Raw genomic sequence first — 23,472 nt, forward strand, 5'->3', positions numbered from 1 at the left:
GTAGGGGGGGTTGGTCATACTCTTGGAGGCCCATTCCTCGTGATAAAAATACAAGGTAGGCGTCATTATTAGGGGTGGCTGAGCCGGCAGACTTCCCGATGACCTGCAATCTATCTATAACAATGTCTCTGCTTGGAGATTGACATGCACAACTGCCCGTGTCTATTGTGTCTTGGAGTGATGTGCCTTGTGGTGCAATGCTGGAAGCATTGAATGGGGCTCTAACTAGCATATTCATCGTCTGATCAATTTTAGACCAACTGATCCAGTGTATGTTAGTTTTCTGCAACAGTTAAACTCTACTCTCCAAGCCTCTGTAGTCACAACCTTGGCCAAAGTCCCTCTCATGAGTCCTTCATGGATGGTCACCGGAGAGCATACCTGAGGCGGGCTTCATTTGGTAGCCATCCTTCAGCCAGGTGATGGTGGGGGTTGGCGTCCCGTTGACCCGGCACTCCAGGTGGAGGGTGCCGCTGCTGTTCACCACCAGTGCGGCCAGCTCCTGCATCACCTGCGGGGCCTCCTTTTCTGTAGTCAGAGGGAAGAGAGAGGAAACATTATTTCACAACGCACGACACACCTAGGTGAGGATAACTATGAATGGAAGAGGAAAGACCAGGTTAAACTTTGATGAGTTACAGATAGTGGTGTCTTGAACAATGCAATCTGTATAGACAGTTTTGCAGAGCACAACCATGCAAACCAAATGTTCATATTCATTCCTGTCCATCACACCTTCTGTACAGTCAGGAATCTTTGTGATTTTAATGGAAATGTAAGGTAGGCGCGTGCATTCCTTGACCTGCAGGGAGGCCCTCTCCTCTAAGGGAGATCACTTGAGTCTTTGGTCATTTTAACCTGGCCAAAGCTAGCCAGAGACAATATCTCCTCAAGGCACAGGCCAGGCTGTGTCTCTGCTACATGAATGGAAAAGGCCTTCAGCGTCGAGCAGGACACACAACTTAAACTTTAAGAACAACAACTTGTTTTCATTCTGCGAACACTGTAAGAGAAGCTACTATTGCCCTTTAAAAGTACTAAATGTACTCATCACAGAAGGGTGGGAGGCTGAGTCAGGATGGAAGCTTGTGACTAGCAGATGACCGCAGATGTCAGTACCGAGCGCTTAACTCCATCGTGCTGGAGAGCCAGCCCTTAGAGAAGGGATCCTTTTGCACACTTTGAGTATTCTCAGCTGATCCCCAGGTTTACAAAAGCTGCAAAGGAGATTGTTGACTCCTCTTGTCGCGTGCCCTGTGTGTTCCTGGCACACTCTGCGGATGCGGGCTGGAATGTGGTGAGTAAGGCAATGTGGAGGGCGAGGGGTGCTGGAAAGGCTGAGCTAGGAAGGTGTGTGCTCCTGATCTGGTCTTCGTGCAGTTGGACTTGGAGCTGTTAGAGACGTGGTGTGCTTCACACAATGGCGTTCTGGCTTCTCCCACCCAGGGCTGCCTTTATTCAACACTCAGACACCACTGAGCCTCCAATGCAATCTTTTGCACACTTCTGTGGAACTCACCTGTGCAAAAACGTTTCTGGGAGCGGAAATAGCCCGATCCAGATTCACCATCAGTGTTACCTACATTTCCACCAGCAGACTGGATTTACCCCTGAGGTCATCTCGACAGCTTAGTAGATGGTCTGCTTGGTTAAATCTCCAACCAGGGTAGGACTGGTGCGTTCCTGGCTGTCTAGTAAACTTATACCCTGGTGAGAATTCCCAAAAGTTTTGCGTGCCCTTGACAGACATGGGATGTTACACCTGCAAGGACCAGCAGTAAGTCCCTCACAAGGGTGGGAAAGGACAGGGCACACCCCTGTATAGGATGGAGGTGCAAGAGAAGGGGTTTCTTACCAGGGAAAATTGTGTTCATGAGAAGAACAAAAAAGTAAGGGAAATATGTGCTTATGCATTATGCCTACAATCTACGTTTTGCATACATTTCTAGGGCCTGTTCGTTGGGATTCTGCGGATCTCTGAAAAAAACTTAAAACAATGCAATCTGTAGGCCTAAGGTAATGTTGCGCACAGTTACACATTTTCTGTGAATTGGAATCCATGGGTCTTATTTACAAGACCCTTGCGGCGCAGTTGTGTGAGTTTTTCCCATAATAAAAATGATGCACCGGCAGTGCAGGAGGCTTGTAAATAAGCCCCTATATCTTTCACATTGAATATCAGGCCTTGGGAAGCAAAGATGTGTGCACATGCAACTGATACAGGAAATGATATGATATGATATGAACTACAGTTAGTTCAACAAGACCAACCTTGGACGAGGAGGGTGGTAAATCGTTCCACCACCTGGTTGTTGTACCGATTCCTGGCAGTGCAGCGATACCTGCCGGCGTGATCCAGCGACACATTTGTGAGGGTCTGAGAGAAGGTGATGGACTTCCATTGGTACTGGGTGGCCAGAGGGACAGATGGAAACTCCTCTGCAGAGGGGTCGAACCAGGTAAGTTCTGTGTAGAGATGGGGGTCCGCCCTGCAGGTGAGGTTCACATCGTTGCCTTGTAAGGTATGGGTCTCCGGGCTGGTGCTCAAGCCGGTGTCAACATCTAGAAAGGAAACACAGTGAGTATATTAGAATCAGGAGCATGGCTTCAGCAGTGCTTAATTTGAGCCTGTGGTTTCTGTCGCCTGAAACCAGTACTTAATTGCCAACACCGGCACTTATGAGAGCCGCCACATGGTGGCGCTACTTGTGCACTTTAGAGATGAGCAGAACAGTTATTTATTAATTCAATATACATTAAAAACAACTAATTTCTCCCGCCCAAGCCATTCTTATTGCTTTGTGGGCCTAGAATACTCTGAACTGTCACACTTGAAGGAGTGTGATGGTTAGTGCTTGTGCTGGTACTGTCAGTGGCAGGGCTGGCAGTGGCAATAGCTGGTACAAACTATGGTTGCGTCCTGATGAGGGCCTTGGCATCGATTTCATTTACAAATTAAGCACTAGCTCAGCCTAGAGAAATCATCAAGTCGAGCTGAGTAAAATATCATTACTTTGTGTCAAACGGTCTTATAAATTCGACAACTGGGAAGAATGAACAGATTAATTGCACATCAGCTCACCGTCCAAAGAAGCAACAAAGCACAAGATCAACCTTTCTGCAAAATTAAAAAATCGCCTGACTTGTAGCAGAGTGATGGTTTGTAGTTGCGTAGGTACTGTCATTGGCAGCGGCAAAGGGTGACACGAGCTGTTGTGGTCTCCCGACGAGGGGCCTGGCACTTATGTTTTTTACACATTAGGCACTGATTTTATTCTGTATTGTTTTTGCTTACTAAATTTCCTGCTATGTTAAAAGATGCCCTTTCTTTCATGCTCTTGCACCTATTTCCGACTAAAGTATTTGTAGTTTTCATAGCGTTTATCCTTTAGGATTTCTTATGCAATGTCACAATAATGTAGAATGTGAGGTGTGCATTGAACATATCACGATCCATATCATGATCCTATTCTTTACGCTGCACAGGTGCAGATGATGTCTGTATGGATATTTTTCCTGTCTTCAGCGCATATATTAATTCTACAAATCTCAGCTTTGGTGTGGGGCTGTAGACAGCAGAGCTGAAAACCAAGGTGGTAACAGCCTGCCCGCCTCGCACCTGGTGATCATGGCAGGGCCAGACAGGGTAACCAAAAGAAGCCCTGGCATAAAAGCTCACCTGTTAAGTGCGCATGTCGGTTTGGGTAGCCGTTTTAGGCCGGCCAAACAGACATGCGCACTTAGGTTTCTTCACAGCTGGGCTGGAGAAACGCCACAGGCACTAAGCCACTGTCTGAGCGGCAAACTAGGCCCCTCTCGCCTATCTTGGCATTGCTCTCGAGCAGCATCTGGATTGGTGGGGAGCCCCTGCTGGTGTCCCAGGGACTGCTGAGACACCATCAAGAGGACGAGGAGCACAGTCGCGTCGGCGGCAGAAGAGGTACTTAAAAAAAAATATATATATCTTCCTTACCCGCTCCCCGCTCCCCGCCCCCCAATGGAGTTTTGTGACGGCTGCCACTGCAAACCTACCTGCTCCCTCCGTCTCCTTGTTCTATCTCTCTCTCTTTCCATCTATCCATTTCCTCTTTCCCCTTCTGTCCTCTCTCGGTTCTCCCCCTCTGATTACTTCTTCTCTACCTTCCGTCTCCCTCCCTCTCTTTCTCTCTCTCTTGAAGGCTCCTGTGCTTTCTGCAATTGGCCTTAGGAAGCTCTGGAAACTGACGGTGGCTACAGGAGCGGCCCTGGGCTTTCAAACCGGCCTCCAAGGGCTCCTACCCATGGGGGACATGCCTGGTAGAATCAAAGGCCTGTCCGGCCTTGATGACAGCAGTATACAGACTGCCAAGCCACAATTTCCCAGGATGGAATACTTTGAAAAAGGAAAAAGTCCGGGGGAGGCGCGGCAATGGTTATTAACTGAGCCTTGCATAGCTGCCAAACTTCAGCATCTCTGTCGACCTCCTGTAGGCCATAGTTTTCCATTTTTTTCCAACAACGCACGCTTAATATCAAATGCGTGTACCCCTTCTCAAAACTGGAATTTTGGGAAAAAAACAAAAAGGAAATTGTACGTTGGATTATACAAGGTGTAGATTTTCTCAATGTTTTGTGACTTGAACTCCATGTACTGTGAAAGCCACACATAAAGCTAGCTCAAATGACAAGACATTCTGTACAATGGAAGGCCGCTGCCCCTTGATGATAAACCTACATACAAGCGGTCATTGTCTACTGACGTTCTCCAGCTGCAGCAGCATCCTTAGTGGTCCAGGGACTTCTTTCATTTGTTGGGACATATTTAAATTGCATTGTTGCTCCCCCCCCCCCCGAACTTATAATCTTCAAACACCTGCTTTTGTAGCACATCCTTCGGGTTTTGTAAGAAGAAAGGACCACATGGGGCATAAAAATTAACAAATATTCCGAATGCACGGATTTCCCTGTCTTACTTATCAATTATATCTGGGTGTTCCCCCAAGCCCTCTAACCCTTCCCGCCACAGAGCCCCTTCGAACCTCGCCTCCTCCCTCACAGGTGCCTCCCCTTTCTGAGCCGGTGAGAGAGGAAAGCTCCCCTCTCGTGTTCACAGTTCTCTGTTCTGTTGATCCGTGATTGAAGTGTCTCAAACGAAGAACAGCAGCGTCTTCAGACAGGGTGAGCAGGACATCTCTCTTTTATTTAAAGCCCTGTGTGCTATTATTGGCTATCAGAAATCAATAACTCGGCCGCTCTCATAGCTGCATGGGCTGTAATCCTTTCTATTGCCTTCTGGGATTTCTAGTCTATTTATATTTTGCTGCTGAGAAATACAGAAAAGTGATGGCTGAAATGCTCGCCGGTTTGGCGCATGCGCTCAATGCCCATATCTCTAACTCAAACTAATGCTAGACCTGTTGCATTTCCAATGCTTGTCACTGTCTGGCCTGTGTGTGCAGCCTGCTGTCCGCCATGCTCCATTATTACCATTAGGGGATGAGCAGAGTACATTTATGTATAAACATATATTTCGAGACGTCAAAGTGACACTTTTATTCTAGCCCCTAAGGAGAAAGAATGACAGCAGTAAGTTGCACATTGACAGGCACATTGTAATTGACTTTTTTCTACCGTGCTTCATACCACAGATTTGCAAATAGTAGGTGACATTAATACTAATTTAATAGCATTCAATTTACGGACCTTAGAGGATGTAAGCCTGAGTTATCTTTTCCCAGATTCAAAATTGTGACTCAAAGGTCACAGCAGATGCCAGCAGTGAGAGTTTAACTCGCTGACCTGTCATGCAGCTCTTGCCCTATTCTCACTGTGAATATGAAACTTGAGTTTGCTGATGCTGAGAGGCGCCCCAGAGGGTGCTGACAGACATCCAAGGGCTCAGCAGTAGTGGAAGCAAGCGGGGTGGCTGGGAGAGTGCGCTGGTACAAGGTGCACACTCCACATAATTAGAAAAGCATGAGGCGAGGCCTGGCTGGGAGTCACATTCCTCATAATTAACTCTTGGTGTACCGTGTACATGGCTGCAGCCGACAAGAGGAGGGATGCAGGGATGGCTGTGGAATATGAGCCCTGCTCCAGGGCAGGGCTGGTAACGCACTGGAGCACGCCTGGTGGAGATCTGCCTATTCACAAAGGTATTTTGGCGTATGTACAGTAGTTCTTCTGTAGTACGTCTTATGTGGTCTTACAGGCCTTTGTGACTTGGCCCCAAACCATGCAAAATGAGGATAACATGGATTCAGGGGCTACTTATACAAAGTTAGTAGAACTAGGAAAGCCTGTGCTCCATGTATTATGTTATTGTTTCTCATTATGTGCGACAAATCACCCTGAAAGGGTCTCTAGACCCTTCCCACTTTTGCTAAGAGTTAGTGGAATTTTCAAGGCCTATGCACAAAGCATGCATGTGTACATAAAAGACTGCTCCTGTGGTGATACTTCTTTGATATATAAATGCTTGTTTTGGTTTCCTCTCTGCCGGTAAAGGATGTTCCTTGTGTGGAATTCTCCTCCGTCAGTCAGTCTCTTGTACTCAGGGTCCAGAAGGCAGTCCTCACTCTCTTAAAGAGGGGAGCTCTTAGGGTGCCCCATTGACCTCAAAGCCTGACAGTAACTCATTGACGTCCATGATTGATGAGCAGAGTGAGGGAAAAACAAGCCCTGCAGGGGGAGGACACAGAGGAGGGCCGCTCTCTGTCCTGAGCCATAGAGGGACACTCCCTCCTCAAACTTGGGGTCTTTTTGCCATGCTTCCCCCCGTTCCCCTGATACATGGCTAGAGTCCCTTTCCTTTCCCACCCTGAAAGAACTCAGGAGTAGTTGATGGTGTTTATAAACACAAATGGGTGAATCTGTGGTATTTGCACAGTCCCCAGCCTTGCACTGTCCCCTGAATCTGTGGTATTTACTCAGTCCCCAGCCTTGCACTGTCCCCTGAATCTGTGGTATTTGCACAGTCCCCAGCCTTGCACTGTCCCCTGAATCTGTGGTATTTACTCAGTCCCCAGCCTTGCACTGTCCCCTGAATCTGTGGTTTTTGCACAGTCCCCAGCCTTGCACTGTCCCCTGAATCTGTGGTATTTACTCAGTCCCCAGCCTTGCACTGTCCCCTGAATCTGTGGTTTTTGCACAGTCCCCAGCCTTGCACTGTCCCCTGAATCTGTGGTATTTACTCAGTCCCCAGCCTTGCACTGTCCCCTGAATCTGTGGAATTTGCACAGTCCCCAGCCTTGCACTGTCCCCTGAATCTGTGGTTTTTGCACAGTCCCCAGCCTTGCACTGTCCCCTGAATCTGTGGTTTTTGCACAGTCCACAGCCTTGCACTGTCCCCTGAATCTGTGGTATTTGCACAGTCCCCAGCCTTGCACTGTCCCCTGAATCTGTGGTATTTGCACAGTCCCTAGCCTTGCACTGTCCCCTGAATCTGTGGTTTTTGCACAGTCCCCAGCCTTGCACTGTCCCCTGAATCTGTGGTTTTTGCACAGTCCACAGCCTTGCACTGTCCCCTGAATCTGTGGTATTTGCACAGTCCCCAGCCTTGCACTGTCCCCTGAATCTGTGGTATTTGCTCAGTCCCCAGCCTTGCACTGTCCCCTGAATCTGTGGTATTTGCACAGTCCCTAGCCTTGCACTGTCCCCTGAATCTGTGGTATTTGCTCAGTCCACAGCCTTGCACTGTCCCCTGAATCTGTGGTATTTGCACAGTCCCTAGCCTTGCACTGTCCCCTGAATCTGTGGTATTTGCTCAGTCCCCAGCCTTGCACTGTCCCCTGAATCTGTGGTATTTGCTCAGTCCCCAGCCTTGCACTGTCCCCTGAATCTGTGGTATTTGCTCAGTCCCCAGCCTTGCACTGTCCCCTGAATCTGTGGTATTTGTACAGTCCACAGCCTTGCACTGTCCCCTGAATCTGTGGTTTTTGCACAGTCCACAGCCTTGCACTGTCCCCTGAATCTGTGGTATTTGCACAGTCCCCAGCCTTGCACTGTCCCCTGAATCTGTGGTATTTGCTCAGTCCCCAGCCTTGCACTGTCCCCTGAATCTGTGGTATTTGCACAGTCCCTAGCCTTGCACTGTCCCCTGAATCTGTGGTATTGGCTCAGTCCACAGCCTTGCACTGTCCCCTGAATCTGTGGTATTTGCACAGTCCCTAGCCTTGCACTGTCCCCTGAATCTGTGGTATTTGCTCAGTCCACAGCCTTGCACTGTCCCCTGAATCTGTGGTATTTGCACAGTCCCCAGCCATGCACCGTCCCCTGAATCTGTGGTATTTGCTCAGTCCCCAGCCTTGCACTGTCCCCTGAATCTGTGGTATTTGCGCAGTCCCCAGCCTTGCACTGTCCCCTGAATCTGTGGTTTTTGCACAGTCCCCAGCCTTGCACTGTCCCCTGAATCTGTGGTTTTTGCGCAGTCCCCAGCCTTGCACTGTCCCTTGAATTTGTGGTATTTGCACAGTCCACAGCCTTGCACTGTCCCCTGAATCTGTGGTTGTTGCACAGTCCCCAGCCTTGCACTGTCCCCTGAATCTGTGGTATTTGCTCAGTCCCCAGCCTTGTACTGTCCCCTGAATCTGTGGTATTTGCACAGTCCACAGCCTTGCACTGTCCCCTGAATCTGTGGTTTTTGCACAGTCCCCAGTCTTGCACTGTCCCCTGAATCTGTGGTATTTGCACAGTCCACAACCTTGCACTGTCCCCTGAATATGTGGTTTTTGCACAGTCCCCAGCCTTGCACTGTCCCCTGAATCTGTGGTATTTGCACAGTCCACAGCCTTGCACTGTCCCCTGAATCTGTGGTTTTTGCACAGTCCCCAGCCTTGCACTGTCCCCTGAATCTGTTGTTTGTGCACAGTCCCCAGCCTTGCACTGTCCCCTGAATCTGTGGTATTTGCACAGTCCACAGCCTTGCACTGTCCCCTGAATCTGTGGTTTTTGCACAGTCCCCAGCCTTGCACTGTCCCCGGAATCTGTGGTATTTGCTCAGTCCCCAGCCTTGCACTGTCCCCTGAATCTGTGGTATTTGTACAGTCCACAGCCTTGCACTGTCCCCTGAATCTGTGGTTTTTGCACAGTCCCCAGCCTTGCACTGTCCCCTGAATCTGTGGTATTTGCACAGTCCCCAGCCTTGCACTGTCCCCTGAATCTGTGGTATTTGCACAGTCCCTAGCCTTGCACTGTCCCCTGAATCTGTGGTATTTGCACAGTCCCCAGCCTTGCACTGTCCCCTGAATCTGTGGTTTTTGCACAGTCCCCAGCCATGCACTGTCCCCTGAATCTGTGGTATTTGCTCAGTCCCCAGCCTTGCACTGTCCCCTGAATCTGTGGTATTTGCACAGTCCCCAGCCTTGCACTGTCCCCTGAATCTGTGGTTTTTGCACAGTCCCTAGCCTTGCACTGTCCCCTGAATCTGTGGTATTTGCACAGTCCCCAGCCTTGCACTGTCCCCTGAATCTGTGGTATTTGCACAGTCCCTAGCCTTGCACTGTCCCCTGAATCTGTGGTATTTGCACAGTCCCTAGCCTTACACTGTCCCCTGAATCTGTGGTATTTGCACAGTCCCTAGCCTTGCACTGTCCCCTGAATCTGTGGTATTTGCTCAGTCCCCAGCCTTGCACTGTCCCCTGAATCTGTGGTATTTGCTCAGTCCCCAGCCTTGCACCGTCCCTTGTCTACCTGTCTCCGGAGCGGGGTAGGAAGTGTACCACTGGCCCTAACACAAGCATGGAAAATGGCCCCTGCATGGCCTGGGTAAAAAAAGACAGGCATACATGTGGTGTAGAGGGTCCACCACTCCACAGGATCCAGGTGCCGCTGCACCAGCTGCCAGTGCCCTTTCCTATCCCTACTTTTACTACTACACTTGTAGATTCCTTGCAGAACTAAAGACCACGTGGATAAAGTGGTTTCGTAGTCACATGCTTTGCGACTGCGAAACCACCAGTTGGTAAGTGCCAGAGGCTCATTGCCAATCGAACAAGTCTTTGCTGTGTGACTCATTGTGGTGGAAGGTTAAGTAAGAGGGAAATAAAGGGGCATCCACCCCTCCTTCTGAACTGCAATGCCTTGTATCAATGGTAATCCAAAGAACCTGTGTAATGTAGTCCTTTTGTGGCACTCTGAGGCCACTGTTGCGAGTCGCGAAACCAGATGTACAACAGTGTCGGAGACACTGTTTGAGATTCCCAAATGGGTCGCAAGGGACCTGCCTCATTAATATTCATGAGGCAGGTCGCAATTTGCGACCCAGTGGGAATGGCCGCACTCACAGGGATGGTGGCCTGCTGGGGTCAGCAGACCACCATGTCTGTGGCTGCTTTTTAAATAAAGCAGCTTTTGGAAAAAAATGCAGCCCGTTTCCCTTAAAGGAAAATTAGATGCTTTTCAAAAAGAAAAATGAAAAGTTTTCTCTTCATTTTTTCAGAGGGGGCCGTGGTACCCCTTCCCATTTGCGAATGGCTTACCAACAAATTAAAATTGGTGGTAAAATGAGAATGTTTTGCGACTGCATTCATGGTCGCAAAATATTCCTACATACCTGTGCGACTTGCTATTAGGAAAGGACGCACATGGAACGCCCCTTCCTAATAACGATTCACAAACGCCATTTTGTGAGTCAGTAACAGGTTACCGACTCACAAAATAGGGTTGGTACATTTAAAAATGCATTTTACCAGCTGCAAACGGGCCGATGGTCAGTTGTGACTGGTAAAATTCATCGTACAGCTGGCCCATGGTGCCATATGAAAACAAAGTTAACGTGAAACTATACTAAACAATGATAAACAACACTATTTTTTTACGGAAAAGGGAGAATTTAGGCCCGTCGCTGAAGTGCTCTCAAAACTTAGTTCCCTTTCTCTCAGGAATGCTAGAAGGACGCAGAATCCATGCAAGAATGTATTTGAGTCTGGCAGCTCACTGGACAAATGCATCTTCTCCAGGAGCCTGTGTTTGACCTCATGCTCACAGGTTGGTCCCACTCAGCCTTTCAACCATTTGAGGTTGACAGAAGTACCATTGCATTGGATAAAAATCACATCTCAGTTACAGCAGTTCCAAGAGGCCCAAGGGTTAATGCGCACTTTACAAATACCCATGGCATGGCAGCTTGCTGCTTGGTAGAAGAAGTAGCCACCGGGCATGAACTCAGGGGAGACATGGGCCGCTTGTTGCATAGATTTTGGAAAACTAAAAATTGGCTACTAAAAGTTCTCTGTAAATTAAATCTCACATGAACTCTTGATTTACATTAGCTACATGCTTAATTTGCGCGGGTGTTTGCCGGTGTTTGGCACCAGCTCCTTTTTCTAAACACCAGCACCTATTTTTCCACCACATGGTGACGCTATGTGCCTTTTTGGTAGCACAATTCCTCATTGGCAGTTTAGTATATTTTTTTAAAACTACTAGTTAGTTGCTGCTGTCACTCGCATTTGGCAGCTGTGGCAGAAGCTGGGACGCCAGCTGTTGTGGACTCCCAAGAAACATTTTGGGCCCTGGCACTTCGTTTTGTACAAATTAAGCACTGATTAGCAAAAAATAGTACAATTTTGGTATTATGCGCACTAGGGGCCTCATGTAGGTAGCCAAATACCGGTCGGTAACGGCCGATTTTCGGTAATTATACCGTTACCGACCGGTATTTTGGCTATTGTTATGTAGGGGGACGAATTTTGGTTTCGGAATTTACCGAATCGGTAAAATTACCGATTCGGTAATAATACCGAATCGGTAATGTTACCGAATCGGTAACTTTTCCGAATCGGTAATTTTACCGATTCGGTAAATTCCGAACCCAAAATCGAGATGTAGGGGGAGTGTGTGTGTGTGTTTAAGAGTCGGTATTTACCACCAACTTATAGTTGGTGGTAAATAATTAATGTATGTGTTAATGCATTTTTACGCGCGTAGCAGTGTGCAATGTGGCATACATACATGCCCTTAGGGCATGTATGTGTGCCACATGTGCACACATGGCCGAATCAGGGGTGCAACAGGGTGTCAATGTGACACCCTGCCACCCTTGTATGTGTTCCCCCCATTACCGAATCGGTATTTACCGATTCGGTAATGAGGCATACCTTCCCATCAATGGGAAGGTATGCCTCATTACCGAATCGGTAAATACCGATTCGGTAATTACCGAATAGTAACGAATCGGTAAAAAATACCGACTCATTACCTACATACCAGTTACCACTTCTAAAATACCGATTCGGTATCGTTCGGTATTTTAGAAGTGGTAACTGGTATGCTACCTACATGAGGCCCAATGTGAGGTAGCGATCGTTGTACACAGCATTCAGCCAGAAACACACTTCTATAATTTGAGCCCGATTCTAAAAGAAAGTTGTTAGTCTTCGAGTGCAGGTTGACGAACTTTCATACCCTATTAAATGTTAAATATCTGTACAATACAAGGAGGAAAGTAACAATTCAGCAATATCTATTCCACCTGGTATGTGAACAGTGATGGAGCGTAATTATGTTAGTATGATTTGTCTCATTCCTGCTCATTGGATAGAGTGATACTAATACATACTTAAGAAAACATGACTAACAGTATGATTCGTAACACACATGAGAGTTCAATCTGCGTCGTAAAAGCATGCGCTATGATAGAAAACCAGTTCGAGATGAAAATTATTCATGAGAGAGAAGAGGATTTATAATGTTAGTGAATTCACTATACATATGTGCTGTGAAAACCTCTAAATGCAGAAATGTGTGACGTAATGATGTAGTTTTTAACCAGATGATTATAAAAATGTTAAAATAAGGGCTCATTTACTAAATAAAATGGATTAACTGAAGTCGAAAATGAGTAACATGACTTCTGTTTATGTAGCAGTACCATCCCGAAAACCGGCAATTTAAAAATGTCGAGAGAAAATGTGTTTGTTCACTTATAAATGATTTTGCAAATAAGTTAATGCTTGATGGAATATAAAATGGTGTTTTAATTATTAATTTTTATGAAGAAAAATAATTGATCACAAATGAAACAATATTCAATTAAACATTTGAAAGGTTAGCACCTTTTCGGTAAATAATAATGTCTTCGTAGGTTTCTCGTGCAGGCCTTAACATGCATTTTCATTTTTTCCTTCAAATAGGATTAGAATGTGCTGACATGACTTCACTACCAGCTATGAGAACTTTTCCTAAAGTTTCTTCTCTCTAGTTTTGAATAAAGGACACTCTTTCTGCTAGTACGAAACTGTGTCGACTTTTTTGCAAGCTCAGAAGTGAGCGCTTGGGAACGGACATGATACGATACAAATGAAATCCTAGTTCCGTGTAGATATGAAACTGAACTTTTAAATAAGGATGGACATCGGATGAATGGTATTACGTATAATTTCCGGATCTTTTGGGTTAAGGTGATGATCACCCCATGGACAGACCATAGACTTTGACCAATGGAAATTGTTCAAAATTGCATAAAGAATACATTTGTGAGAAGGAACTATGCATAATTGGAAGTATAACTGTCCTGTGGGAAAAAAGGGCACGCTGGCTGACTATCTTTGAAATGTCCTATGCCTGTCATCCTGTCGCACTGAACTCTGATTTTTTTTCCCTGAACTGAAGTTTCCTGATTACCTGTACCTTGCCGGCTGGTGAGGTTGGGCAGACACACCTCTTGGCTGAAGGGTTGAAAGACTCAGGCTATTGCACGCTGTGCTCTAGCGTCTCTTTGGGCCTACTTTGAGTCTCCGTATTCCTGACTATCTGCAACCGATTCTTGGTTTTTGCGATTCACATCTGTATTCTAAAATTGTGTTCTCTCTGTCTCTGTTTCTTTGTCTCTCTCTCTCACTCTCTCTCTGTCTCTCTCTCTCTCTCTCTCTCTCTCTCTCTCTCTCTCTCTCTGGCTCTCTCTCTCTGTCTCTGTCTCTCGCTCTCTGTCTCTCTCTGTCTCTCTCTCTCTCTCTCCAGGTATCTGAATTGAAATGTATTTGACTCTGAACTGTGATGTGCTGTGATATTACCTGTACTAATTCGATAATCGAAATTAAATGTTTCTAACTGTATTTTTTTGCTTTGACCATTAAAACTTAAGTTTAGATAAAGATTCACTTGTTTTAATCATACATGGTGTGTTATTCTTATTATCTAGTCATTGAACATGACATAAGGTTTATGCTTTTTAGGTCGGCTCTTCTCTATTCCAGGTCCTCAGGAGAAGTGGCCATTTCGTCTCTGATTACCGGAGTCCCTATTAGCTCGATTAAAAGATCCACCAGAGGACCTGGAATGGTTTGTGAAAATATTAGACAAAATGGTGCTGTAGAGTTTTTATGGGCCTCCAGCGTGTCTTAGTTTATGGTAACTGAGGTGAATATGACATATATCAGTGGTGAGTAGGGATAAAAGAAGTAACCTGCAAAACTGTTTGTTCACGCTGCATCAATTGTGAATAACTCTTAGATGCGAGGGAAGCATGTTAAGGAAAGAAGGTTGAAGGGGGTTGGTGCTGAGCTGGGGGGGGGGGGTGATCCCTATGCTGGGAAATGTGTGACACGGGAAGCACTTTCTGTACATTGTGACAATGCTCGTGGTGAGCAAAACCAAAGGAAATGATGGACGGAGTGTTGAACATTGCAAGCACTCACCCCCAGTCAACTGATCTGGGTTTAATCCATCACCGTTCTTTAGCCCACTCTGCCACCCCAGTTCAGAGATGGCCATATGCAAATCAGTCTGACCCTGTGCCTCATTGGAACAGTCCAGCCCGAACTGCCAAGCCATGTCTTCCCTGGAGCGGAAACAAGCATCCTGGGACCGGTTTCTGGCATTTCAGCCGTCTTCAGCCAGGCTTGCTTGAATCCAGTGGCAAAGTGAGCAAGGGACCCACGTCTGGGCATACCCTGGGGGGGGGGGACCCATATGCTGGAAATGTGTGACACGAGAAGCACTTTCTGTACATTGTGACAAAGCTTGTGGTGATGCAGCGGGCGCTGAAAACCATGAGCTGTTTCACACGAGTGGGGGATGGTCTGCCCCCAGAACAAGAATTCTGACATAACAGCGCTCTCTCTCTCTCTCTCTCTCTTCACCCCCCCCCCCACACACACACACAAACACACCACACACAGCACTAGAAGCTTCGCTCTAAGCAAGGCCTAAAATTCGCCAGTAAAAGTGTAGAAAACAAACATGGACAGCCACTGTGATCTTGGGCACACCACTTTAGCCTCCAGTACTTGATTCCCTTATCAGCTACATGGGCAGTGCTCAGAAACAAGCTGCACTTTGTACACAACAGGAGGTTCGTGTCTGCGTCCAGAAAAATGCCGGCTGTAGGCCACGACAGCAGACCACTTAACCCGAAGGAAGGATGCTCTTAACCAGCACAGACCATGTGAAGCTGCGCGCGATAACTGTTTTTAGGGGGTGACATGACAGACGGTAATAGAGCGCATTATGGCATTACGTTTTAATGGAGCTGGGAGTCCCACAAACGTCCGCCGTCACCCATTTGTCTTCTTCCTGACACGTTTACAATGTCTGTCTTGTTTCAAAATGTCAGGCCCGCCCCATTCCGCTTGTAAGTGGGCCAGGAGGGGGAGCGATCCCCATGACAAGACTGTAAGTGTGGCTTTAAAAATGGCAGGCATGCTAATTTATGGAGACTATTGGCATTAGCGCCGGAAATTAAAACAACTTAATTCTCCGTGAATGGATATGAAATAGAGCGGGTCGGATTAATTTCAAAGCTGTTCGCTGCCTCCCCCCGTGGTTGATAAATCCGGGCTCGGAGTTGTAGGAGATGTTTTGACAGACAGGGAACAGCGCTGCCAAAGGGCAAGGTAAGGGGCAGCAGTTTTGAAGGATCGCCAGTAGATGGCGGTAACATTCAAGATAAGCGGGAAACTATTTATAGGTGACAGGGAGCGCAGCAATGGCACAAAGCTATTTTTCCCGGAGCGCTGAAAAACATTGAACTGTTTCTACGGATGGAGCCGATGTACAGGAAAACGGAAGCACCAGGACTGCTATCAGCTACAGAAAGGTTAACATTTGCAAAACATGGGGCATATTATCAAGACACGGCGTTAAAATTATCGCCGCTTTAGCAGCAGAAAACTGCCGCTAAAGCGGCGATAATGAGCTTGATAATATGCCCTTGAGAATTCCCATAGAAGCCCATGTTCTGGTGTCAACATGGGCTTGTATTTGAATTCTCTGGGGCATATTATCAAGCCCATTATCGCTTATAAGCGGCGATAATTTTAATGCCGTCCTTGATAATATGCCCCCATGTTTGCTAGTATTTTAGCGACACGGTTTGCACCGTAAACATATGTGCGAAAACCCCTTTTGCCACTGTGTAATTTCTTCATGTGTGCATTTCAAGGGGCATATCAGCAAGGCGAGGCGATAGAATTATGGCCGCTTTTGCGGCCGTTTTCGGGCGAAAAGCGGCGATAATTTTATCGCCTAATTAGCAAGCTCACACTGACGCATGAAAACTTGCGTTAGCGTAGGAATTCCTAACGCCCAGCTTTGCATCTCTAATGAGATGCAAAGTGGGCGTTCCTGACCGGACATGACAGGAGAAATGTCGCTTTATCATCAAGCCCCACGCTATGAAGCATAGCGGCAAGAAAAGAAGCGATAACCCCTGTTATCGCTACTTTCCTTACGCCTGCTTCAGGACTGACTTAGCCATGATATCCTATGGAAGGTGGATATCATGGCTAAGTTTGTGAGTCCCTATCATCAAGCTAACGCCACATTGCGTGAGATTATCGCTGGGTTTCCAGCGATAATCTCACGTTAGGCAGTTAGCGTGAGGATTTTTATCACTTTTGAGAAAAGCATTGCTAATAGCACGCTATCTCAGCGACAAAAATCCACGCTAGCCGGCGATAATTATCCTAGCGCTAAGTGCACTTAGCGATAATTATCGCCGGTTGTTGCTGATATGCCCCATATTTTCTAATAATGCAACATGTATTTGCGCATGTGCATAATGTATTAATGCAGGGTCTAAATTGTACTAATATACGTTCTGTAGCAGCAGTCAACATTAGCAATAGTGCTTACAAATATCAGAAGCACACGCTCAAGACAGATCTGAGGCACGCGTGGAAAAATACAAAGTGCCTCAGACGATTTGATATGACATAGAAAGGTGCAAAAGCTGGCGTGAATACGTGCATAAAAGCCACTAACATGGATACCAATGCATGAGACAGCTCCAGAATAGATTTAAAAAAATCTTCGCACCGGTGCAAAAGTAGAGATAGTGCTCATTTGCTACTTTCTTCTGCTTGCGTAATGAAGAGGCAGGACAAACAGAATGTGCTTCAACCTGTATCATACAAGTATGTTTGCACCAGGTAAAAATAGAGAAATAGGCGGCGAACTATGCAAAAAATGATTTTTTTACTTAAATATCATTTAATGCATGTATTAATGTTGTTATGAAAGAAAAAAGATCCATGAACAAACATTGTTGAGGAAGAAGAAGCAAAGTGATGCCTTAGCACTCTTTAATGGCATGCACAATATGAAACGAAGAAGGCTGATTTTGCAACAAACTGTACATTATTATGTAAAGAAAACAGTTAGAGTAAATTAAGTTGTCTCAAATTTTTACCCTGGCGTTTACACATCACTTAGTACGAGCAGAGGTGCATCCTGTTAGCGTCAATCCGCGTCACAGAAATACAAAGACCCTACAAAAAACAGAATTGACCGATTTTTGCACCTAATGTTGATGTCTGACCCTAATAGAAATACCAGAGCACAATTTTGGAATGAATCACAGAGATGCAACTAGATGTTGCTTAGAGATGAGAAGTCTAGAAACGAGATAGACTTTAGGAAGAAAATGAAAACCATACTATTCTAGGTCTGCTGGGTAATTAGCGCTTGGTAGACCTAATGGGGTCTTCAGCGCTCTCGAAGAATTTATTTATAAAATATCATCTGTTCTGGCTGAAAACAACTATACTAATATTACTATAAACTAAACAAATAATTATTAATTGGATTTTACGAAAGCCCACTCAAGCTAATCAGCCCACTAGTAGAGGTATACAAAACTCAGGCGAGAGGGGTGGTGGTATACGGTGCTGAACTCTGGGGTCATAACTCAGCCCAGATTTTAACCAAGTCAGAAAACCATTTTATGAGACAACTACTGGCACTACCTACGAGTACCCCCATTCACCCTCTCAGGATGGATTTGGGCATACACCCAAACGCTGATCTGGTAGCCACACGCCCGGTCATGTATTGGCGCCGACTATGGAGCACTCCCGAACTTGCAAACTTTCGGGAGGAACTGAAATCTATCTTGATGCTCCCAAAGGCAGGCGACATTCCGTGGCTAGCCCATGTAAAAAAATCTCTGAGGGCAATCGGGAGAGAAGAACTCTGGCATACACCTGAGGAGTTATGCCCTGCTCTACCAAAAAAGATTTTGGCCAAAGCTTTGGAGGAATATAATTTAATGCAGATCCTGCGGACAGAAAATAGAACCAATCTGACCTCGGTATTCCTCGAGGTGAAGATTGGATACAACTTTGAGCCTGCATTAGACCTGATCCATTCGTTAATTGCTAAGAAAGTTTATATGCAATTTAGACATGGATCACTTCCTCTTTTTTGTAGAACGAATAAGTGGGCTGGTTCCTGTAGACAGCCTTGTCCCGGGTGTGGTGTTGATGAAGAGACAGAGGTACACGTCATATTTTTCTGTACAGCCTATACAAACCCCCGTAGAAAATGGATTATACAGCTCGCCAAAAATTTGGGGGTAAGAAACTATAGAGATTTGTTTAGGCTATTCAAATACGATCCATCGCCTGTATTTGTTACAGTGATTGCTAAATTTTTATTTTCAATGTGGTTGATTAGAAGACGTTCAATATCATGATAAGTTATCCTCTTGTACCATCCTTTTAATATACTGTTAAACTTATTGTCTTGGTCTAAGTGTATACCCATATGTCTACCAAACCACACTTTTAATGTTGTTCCTTTTATTACTTTTATTGTTTTAAAAATATTGCGATGTATGAACTTTTATGGCTGATAGCCGAAATAAAGTTTTCTGACTGACTGATATTAAGGGAAATAATAAAATTACCCAAAAAACAATTGTAGCACATTTTATGTTAATATTCTTTAAAAGAACAACAATTTGTTTGTTTCGTATCTTGGGAACAGTCCGACAAAATGTGCTTGATTGATTCTACATCAGTTTTACAAAGTCGACACAAACTATTTTCAAGTGTAACATTGTTTCATGGTCTGATCACAGTGCACAAAGGTAAGTTAATTAAATTACATTTGTAGATTTATATAGCATGGTTCATCACCGGTGATGGTACCCAGGCGCTGTCCATGGGCACGGGGAGATCACGTGATTTGCCCAAAATCACAGGTTGTTGAGCGGACGCCGAGACTCGAACCCGGATTCCAAGCTTCGGAGCCGGCAGCTGCAGAGTCGGCAGCTGTGTCTGCTGCGCCTCTTCCTAAGTGACAACGTCTAATCCACATTGGTTTCTTTGCCACACTACGGCAGTGTAGGTGACCCTACCCTGATAAGAACGATTGGTTTAAATCCCTGTGTGCTTCCTACCAGCATCACTTCATTGGCTGTGGGCCACTCCTCTGATGCCACTCTCTTACAGAGGGCTCTAAGGACCCCATTAAAATTCAGGCAAGCCTGTCTTCAAGGGGCTCACCACCCCTCCCGAGTATAGGTTTTTCCACACATAAAAACATAGGTCTTTTAATGTGCAGAGACTCCGCACTTGTAAAGATACTACTCGTCAATTCCTTTGTGAATGGCAAACAACCATAAACGTACACAAAAGTTTACATTTACCTTTGTGAGTCAGGCAGATGTGTTTCCGTGCACATTTTCCTCCTGCTAAAATCATGCGTATGGAAATGGGCCTTGAATTTGGACCCGCATGTGAAAATTGACTTGTTAATTCCTAGTCTCACATGATTTTCCAGACTCTGAGCCTGGTGACTCATGACACCTGGTAACCAGGGAGAGATTTGGGATGGAGTTTTTAACTGCAGCCCCAGCATCTCACCACCTAATGACCCAGCATTTAGTAATAGGCTCAGAGTAGTGCAGCCTCTTTATTAGGGAACACGTTCTCCAAGTCAATAAATATGCAATCCATCTGAGATAGTCCTGAGGGCCTGCCCTCTTCATCCATTGGTCTGTTCAACTGTCACTCACGTTTTGCTTCAGCCCACCAGTCTTCAGCACTACGCAATGGGTCAACCAACTTCAGCCATTGGTTCTCTTGCACCGCGGTTGACAGCATTTTTCCCTGACTACAAGTGGAACTATATTTGTCTAAAACGAAGTGCGCTTCCCAGCAGTGGCTGGTGGCCAACACTGCACTTTGTTAATGCAATTGTTCCGTCCATTCTTTATCGTTTTGTTTGTCATTTTTGTGTGTTTAAACTATGTACTTAGGTTCCATTCATTCCAATCCAATAGTGCATACTTTGCAGCAGTAAGAATCTTATTTTCTCGTAATGTGCTTTAAAACTAAAAACAAAAAAAAGTTTCTATCCTTGTTCTAAGAATGACCGCCTGCTAGGAAACACCTCTAGCGTTCTATTTAAATTATATGCAGCAGTCCATTTATTTTTCGTATAAATGTCGGTGGGGGGCGTAATCTTTGCAAGAGTGGAGGGGCAGTAAACTTTCGCTTTACCTAGAAAAACAATGTCTCAGTTATGGCAGGCACTCCTCCCATCACCCTTTGTGTTTTTATGTAATGTCTTAAGTGGCCATTGGTATGGCCAGAGGTGGGTCCTGTGCTCACTGTGCCACTGGAAGCAAACTGCACCCCACTGTTGAGCCCCAATCAGAAACCCGTCTTGGTTTGTTCGTATTCTGGTTCAGACAGGACCTGGCTCGGCGGTTCGGCCTGGACTGTTCCTATCCCACCAAGGTCTACACATATTCGCATATGGCTGTGTCTAATCTTAGATGGCATGGCGAGCAAAAACACAGTAGTTGGAATGATTGCCATTGGTTAGGCAGATTGCAGGAATCCCTATTCACCTTTTTTGTGTTCAATATTGAGTTTGAACAGTGTAATCACTGTTGTGAGGTAATCTCTCAGTTCTAAAACCTCCTCTACTTTATGCGTGAGCCTTGACTGCCTGCCTCCAATGGAGGGTCAAGTGCGCAGTCAGAATTGAATAGTGCCTAACGCTCTGGCTTTCCAGTGGCCACCAGGGTTAGTGTCCAGCAAGTACTCCCAGCCCCAGAAGACAGCGAAAATGCCCACCGACCACAGACAAGAACACAAGGGAGATCATGCTGGTAGGCCTGGATGGAGTTCTCGGAGTTCCGTTATGCGGAACGCCGCAAAGTGACCAAAATACTCAGCCACGCTATAGGGGGTTCAGCAATCGGCAGAGTGCATTGGGTCAAGCCGTTCGCGCTGATTTTTAATGCTAAGTGTTTGTCCCATGCTGGAAAATCAGCGCGAGCGGCACCATGAGAAGCGCAAGCAGGCTGCTTCTTTCTGCTGTCCGAGCCGATTTTCTACTCGAGCGGCAGCTTTCTCAACGCAAATGAAAGGTTTCTCAATGCGAGCGTTAGCCGCCATCCGCGACTGCCCGCATTGAGAAATGTCGCAGGGAGGTGGTCTGGAGTAAGATTTTCCTTGCCAGTGCTCACTAACTTAAACTTAGTGAACACGAGCGAGGAAAAAACACCGCTCCGCAGATTGTTTTCCAGAATGCTAAGCGGAGCGCGGAGTGGGAAAACCTCCGCAAACTCCACGAGTAAAGCAGAATTTCACGCCCAGGGCTATATGCAGGCCACTGCATGTCTAATTAGGATGCTCACATTGAGGGCTTTAACTGGTGATAATGGCCTGCTTGCTAGACTGTTATGCTCGTGATGTAATAACATTTTACCAGCTAAACAGATCACGATTTTCGAAGTTTTTTTCATGTGGACCATTCAGAGGTTCCTCTCTGAAACTCTTACCAGGAGCCTATCTGTATTTTGAGGAAAATCTAGCTTATTGTCAGACTAGGAAACGGTATGAAGCATTTAATTTGAAATTTGTTTTGAATATGAAATGGTGTTTTGAAGTTGGAAGAACTTTTTAGTGTATGCAGTTGAAAAGAATTTCAAATTGGTTGGAAAAGGCATTTCGTCTGATTAATTGTAAAAGCTTCGCAGTCGTTTTCATGGTTTGTCAGTGTGATTCAAAATCATTAGGCTTGTTCTTTTTATAAAACAAAACAGATTTGTTTTGCTTTTATTTATTTAAGTGGTGAGAGATTCACGCGAAATCAATGTATGCTACTGATTAAGTTGGAAATTAAAACAATAACCTGAATTCTTTGCCAGTAGGCCTTTGATTAAAATACTGTATATCTTTTATAATGTATTATATCAGGTTTTGTGTGGAGATAAAGAAAAACATTCCAAAACAAGTGCTAGAAAATAGATTTATCACTGTCGTTCTTCTTTTTTTCTCTTACTGTAAACATTTCTTCTCTCCTACATACATCTTCCATTCTCTTCACCCTCTTTCTCCCTCTCCTCTGTTCTTCTTTCTTTTTCCTTCTTCGCTTTTTTTCTCCCTCATTTCTGTTGTTATATTGGCTACACATTTAGAGGTAATTTCGTTATAAAAAATGTTTTCAATTGTGGATAATTTGACTTTTTTTTTTAAACCAGATATTCCCAAAGTGCTGCTAACGGGACTTCTTTTCCACTTCGAAAGTCTTCACAAAGATGTGTTTAATTTTTACCTGAGACAAAGAACCTGATGCTTCTCTCCTCTCTTCCCACGTCATTTGTGGCAACGCAGAAGTAGATGCCAGAGAGGTTGCTTGTTGCAGATGTTGTCAGAGTGCTCACCGTCTGTAAGACAACAACAGCTCCATCATTATTGACTTGCCAAGGTTTTGCTATATATTGCTGGATAAAATGAATATTTTCTAGAGAACCCCCTGTATAGTCCATAATATTACTAGCCAATTGTTTGAACCAGGGCGTGACTGGGACTGAAAAATAAGTCCAGGCACCCAAATAAAAGTGGCCCTCATTAGTGAATCAAATAGCTGAAAAAGTGTCCCATGTGTGCAAAACTGGGGCAGTTTGAACTTGTAAAGACAAGCTGTACAAGTGTTTTGCAAGGCATGGAAGACTGCATGCATTTGTGGTTGCTTTAGGCAATCTTTGTGGTAAAATCAGCGAATTCAGGAGAAAAACCAGCCCATCCCACAATAAAACAGGCCCACAAACACAAAAAGGAAACACCCAACACACTGACCAGTAAGACAAGCTCCGTGGGATCTGCCTGTTTTCTCTACAATCCAGTGCAAACCTGGTTTGGGCCATGGAACAACACCAGTAACTACAGGACTCGAGCCTCATCTAAAAATTAACATAGTGTCTTAAGAATGGTTGGATCATGCAAACTACCCCCATCCATCTTCACTTGTTCT

General features: G+C 45.5%; 1 protein-coding gene across 2 annotated transcripts in view; it reads right to left on the reverse strand.

The window, feature by feature from the left end:
* LOC146829570 (vascular endothelial growth factor receptor kdr-like) overlaps nucleotides 1-23,472 on the reverse strand; it is a 579,398-nt gene that overhangs the window by 182,500 nt on the left and 373,426 nt on the right. For both annotated transcript variants that reach the window (XM_085608274.1, XM_085608273.1), the window contains exons 12-14: nucleotides 22,774-22,885; nucleotides 2,272-2,562; nucleotides 382-528 (exon numbers count right to left, since the gene is read on the reverse strand). In XM_085608274.1, coding sequence (XP_085464400.1) covers nucleotides 382-528; nucleotides 2,272-2,562; nucleotides 22,774-22,885 — 550 coding nt within the window. The remainder of the gene's footprint in view (nucleotides 1-381; nucleotides 529-2,271; nucleotides 2,563-22,773; nucleotides 22,886-23,472) is intronic.

The sequence above is a fragment of the Triturus cristatus genome, chromosome 5_2, assembly GCF_964204655.1.
Source record: "Triturus cristatus chromosome 5_2, aTriCri1.1, whole genome shotgun sequence".
Taxonomy (NCBI): domain Eukaryota; kingdom Metazoa; phylum Chordata; class Amphibia; order Caudata; family Salamandridae; genus Triturus; species Triturus cristatus.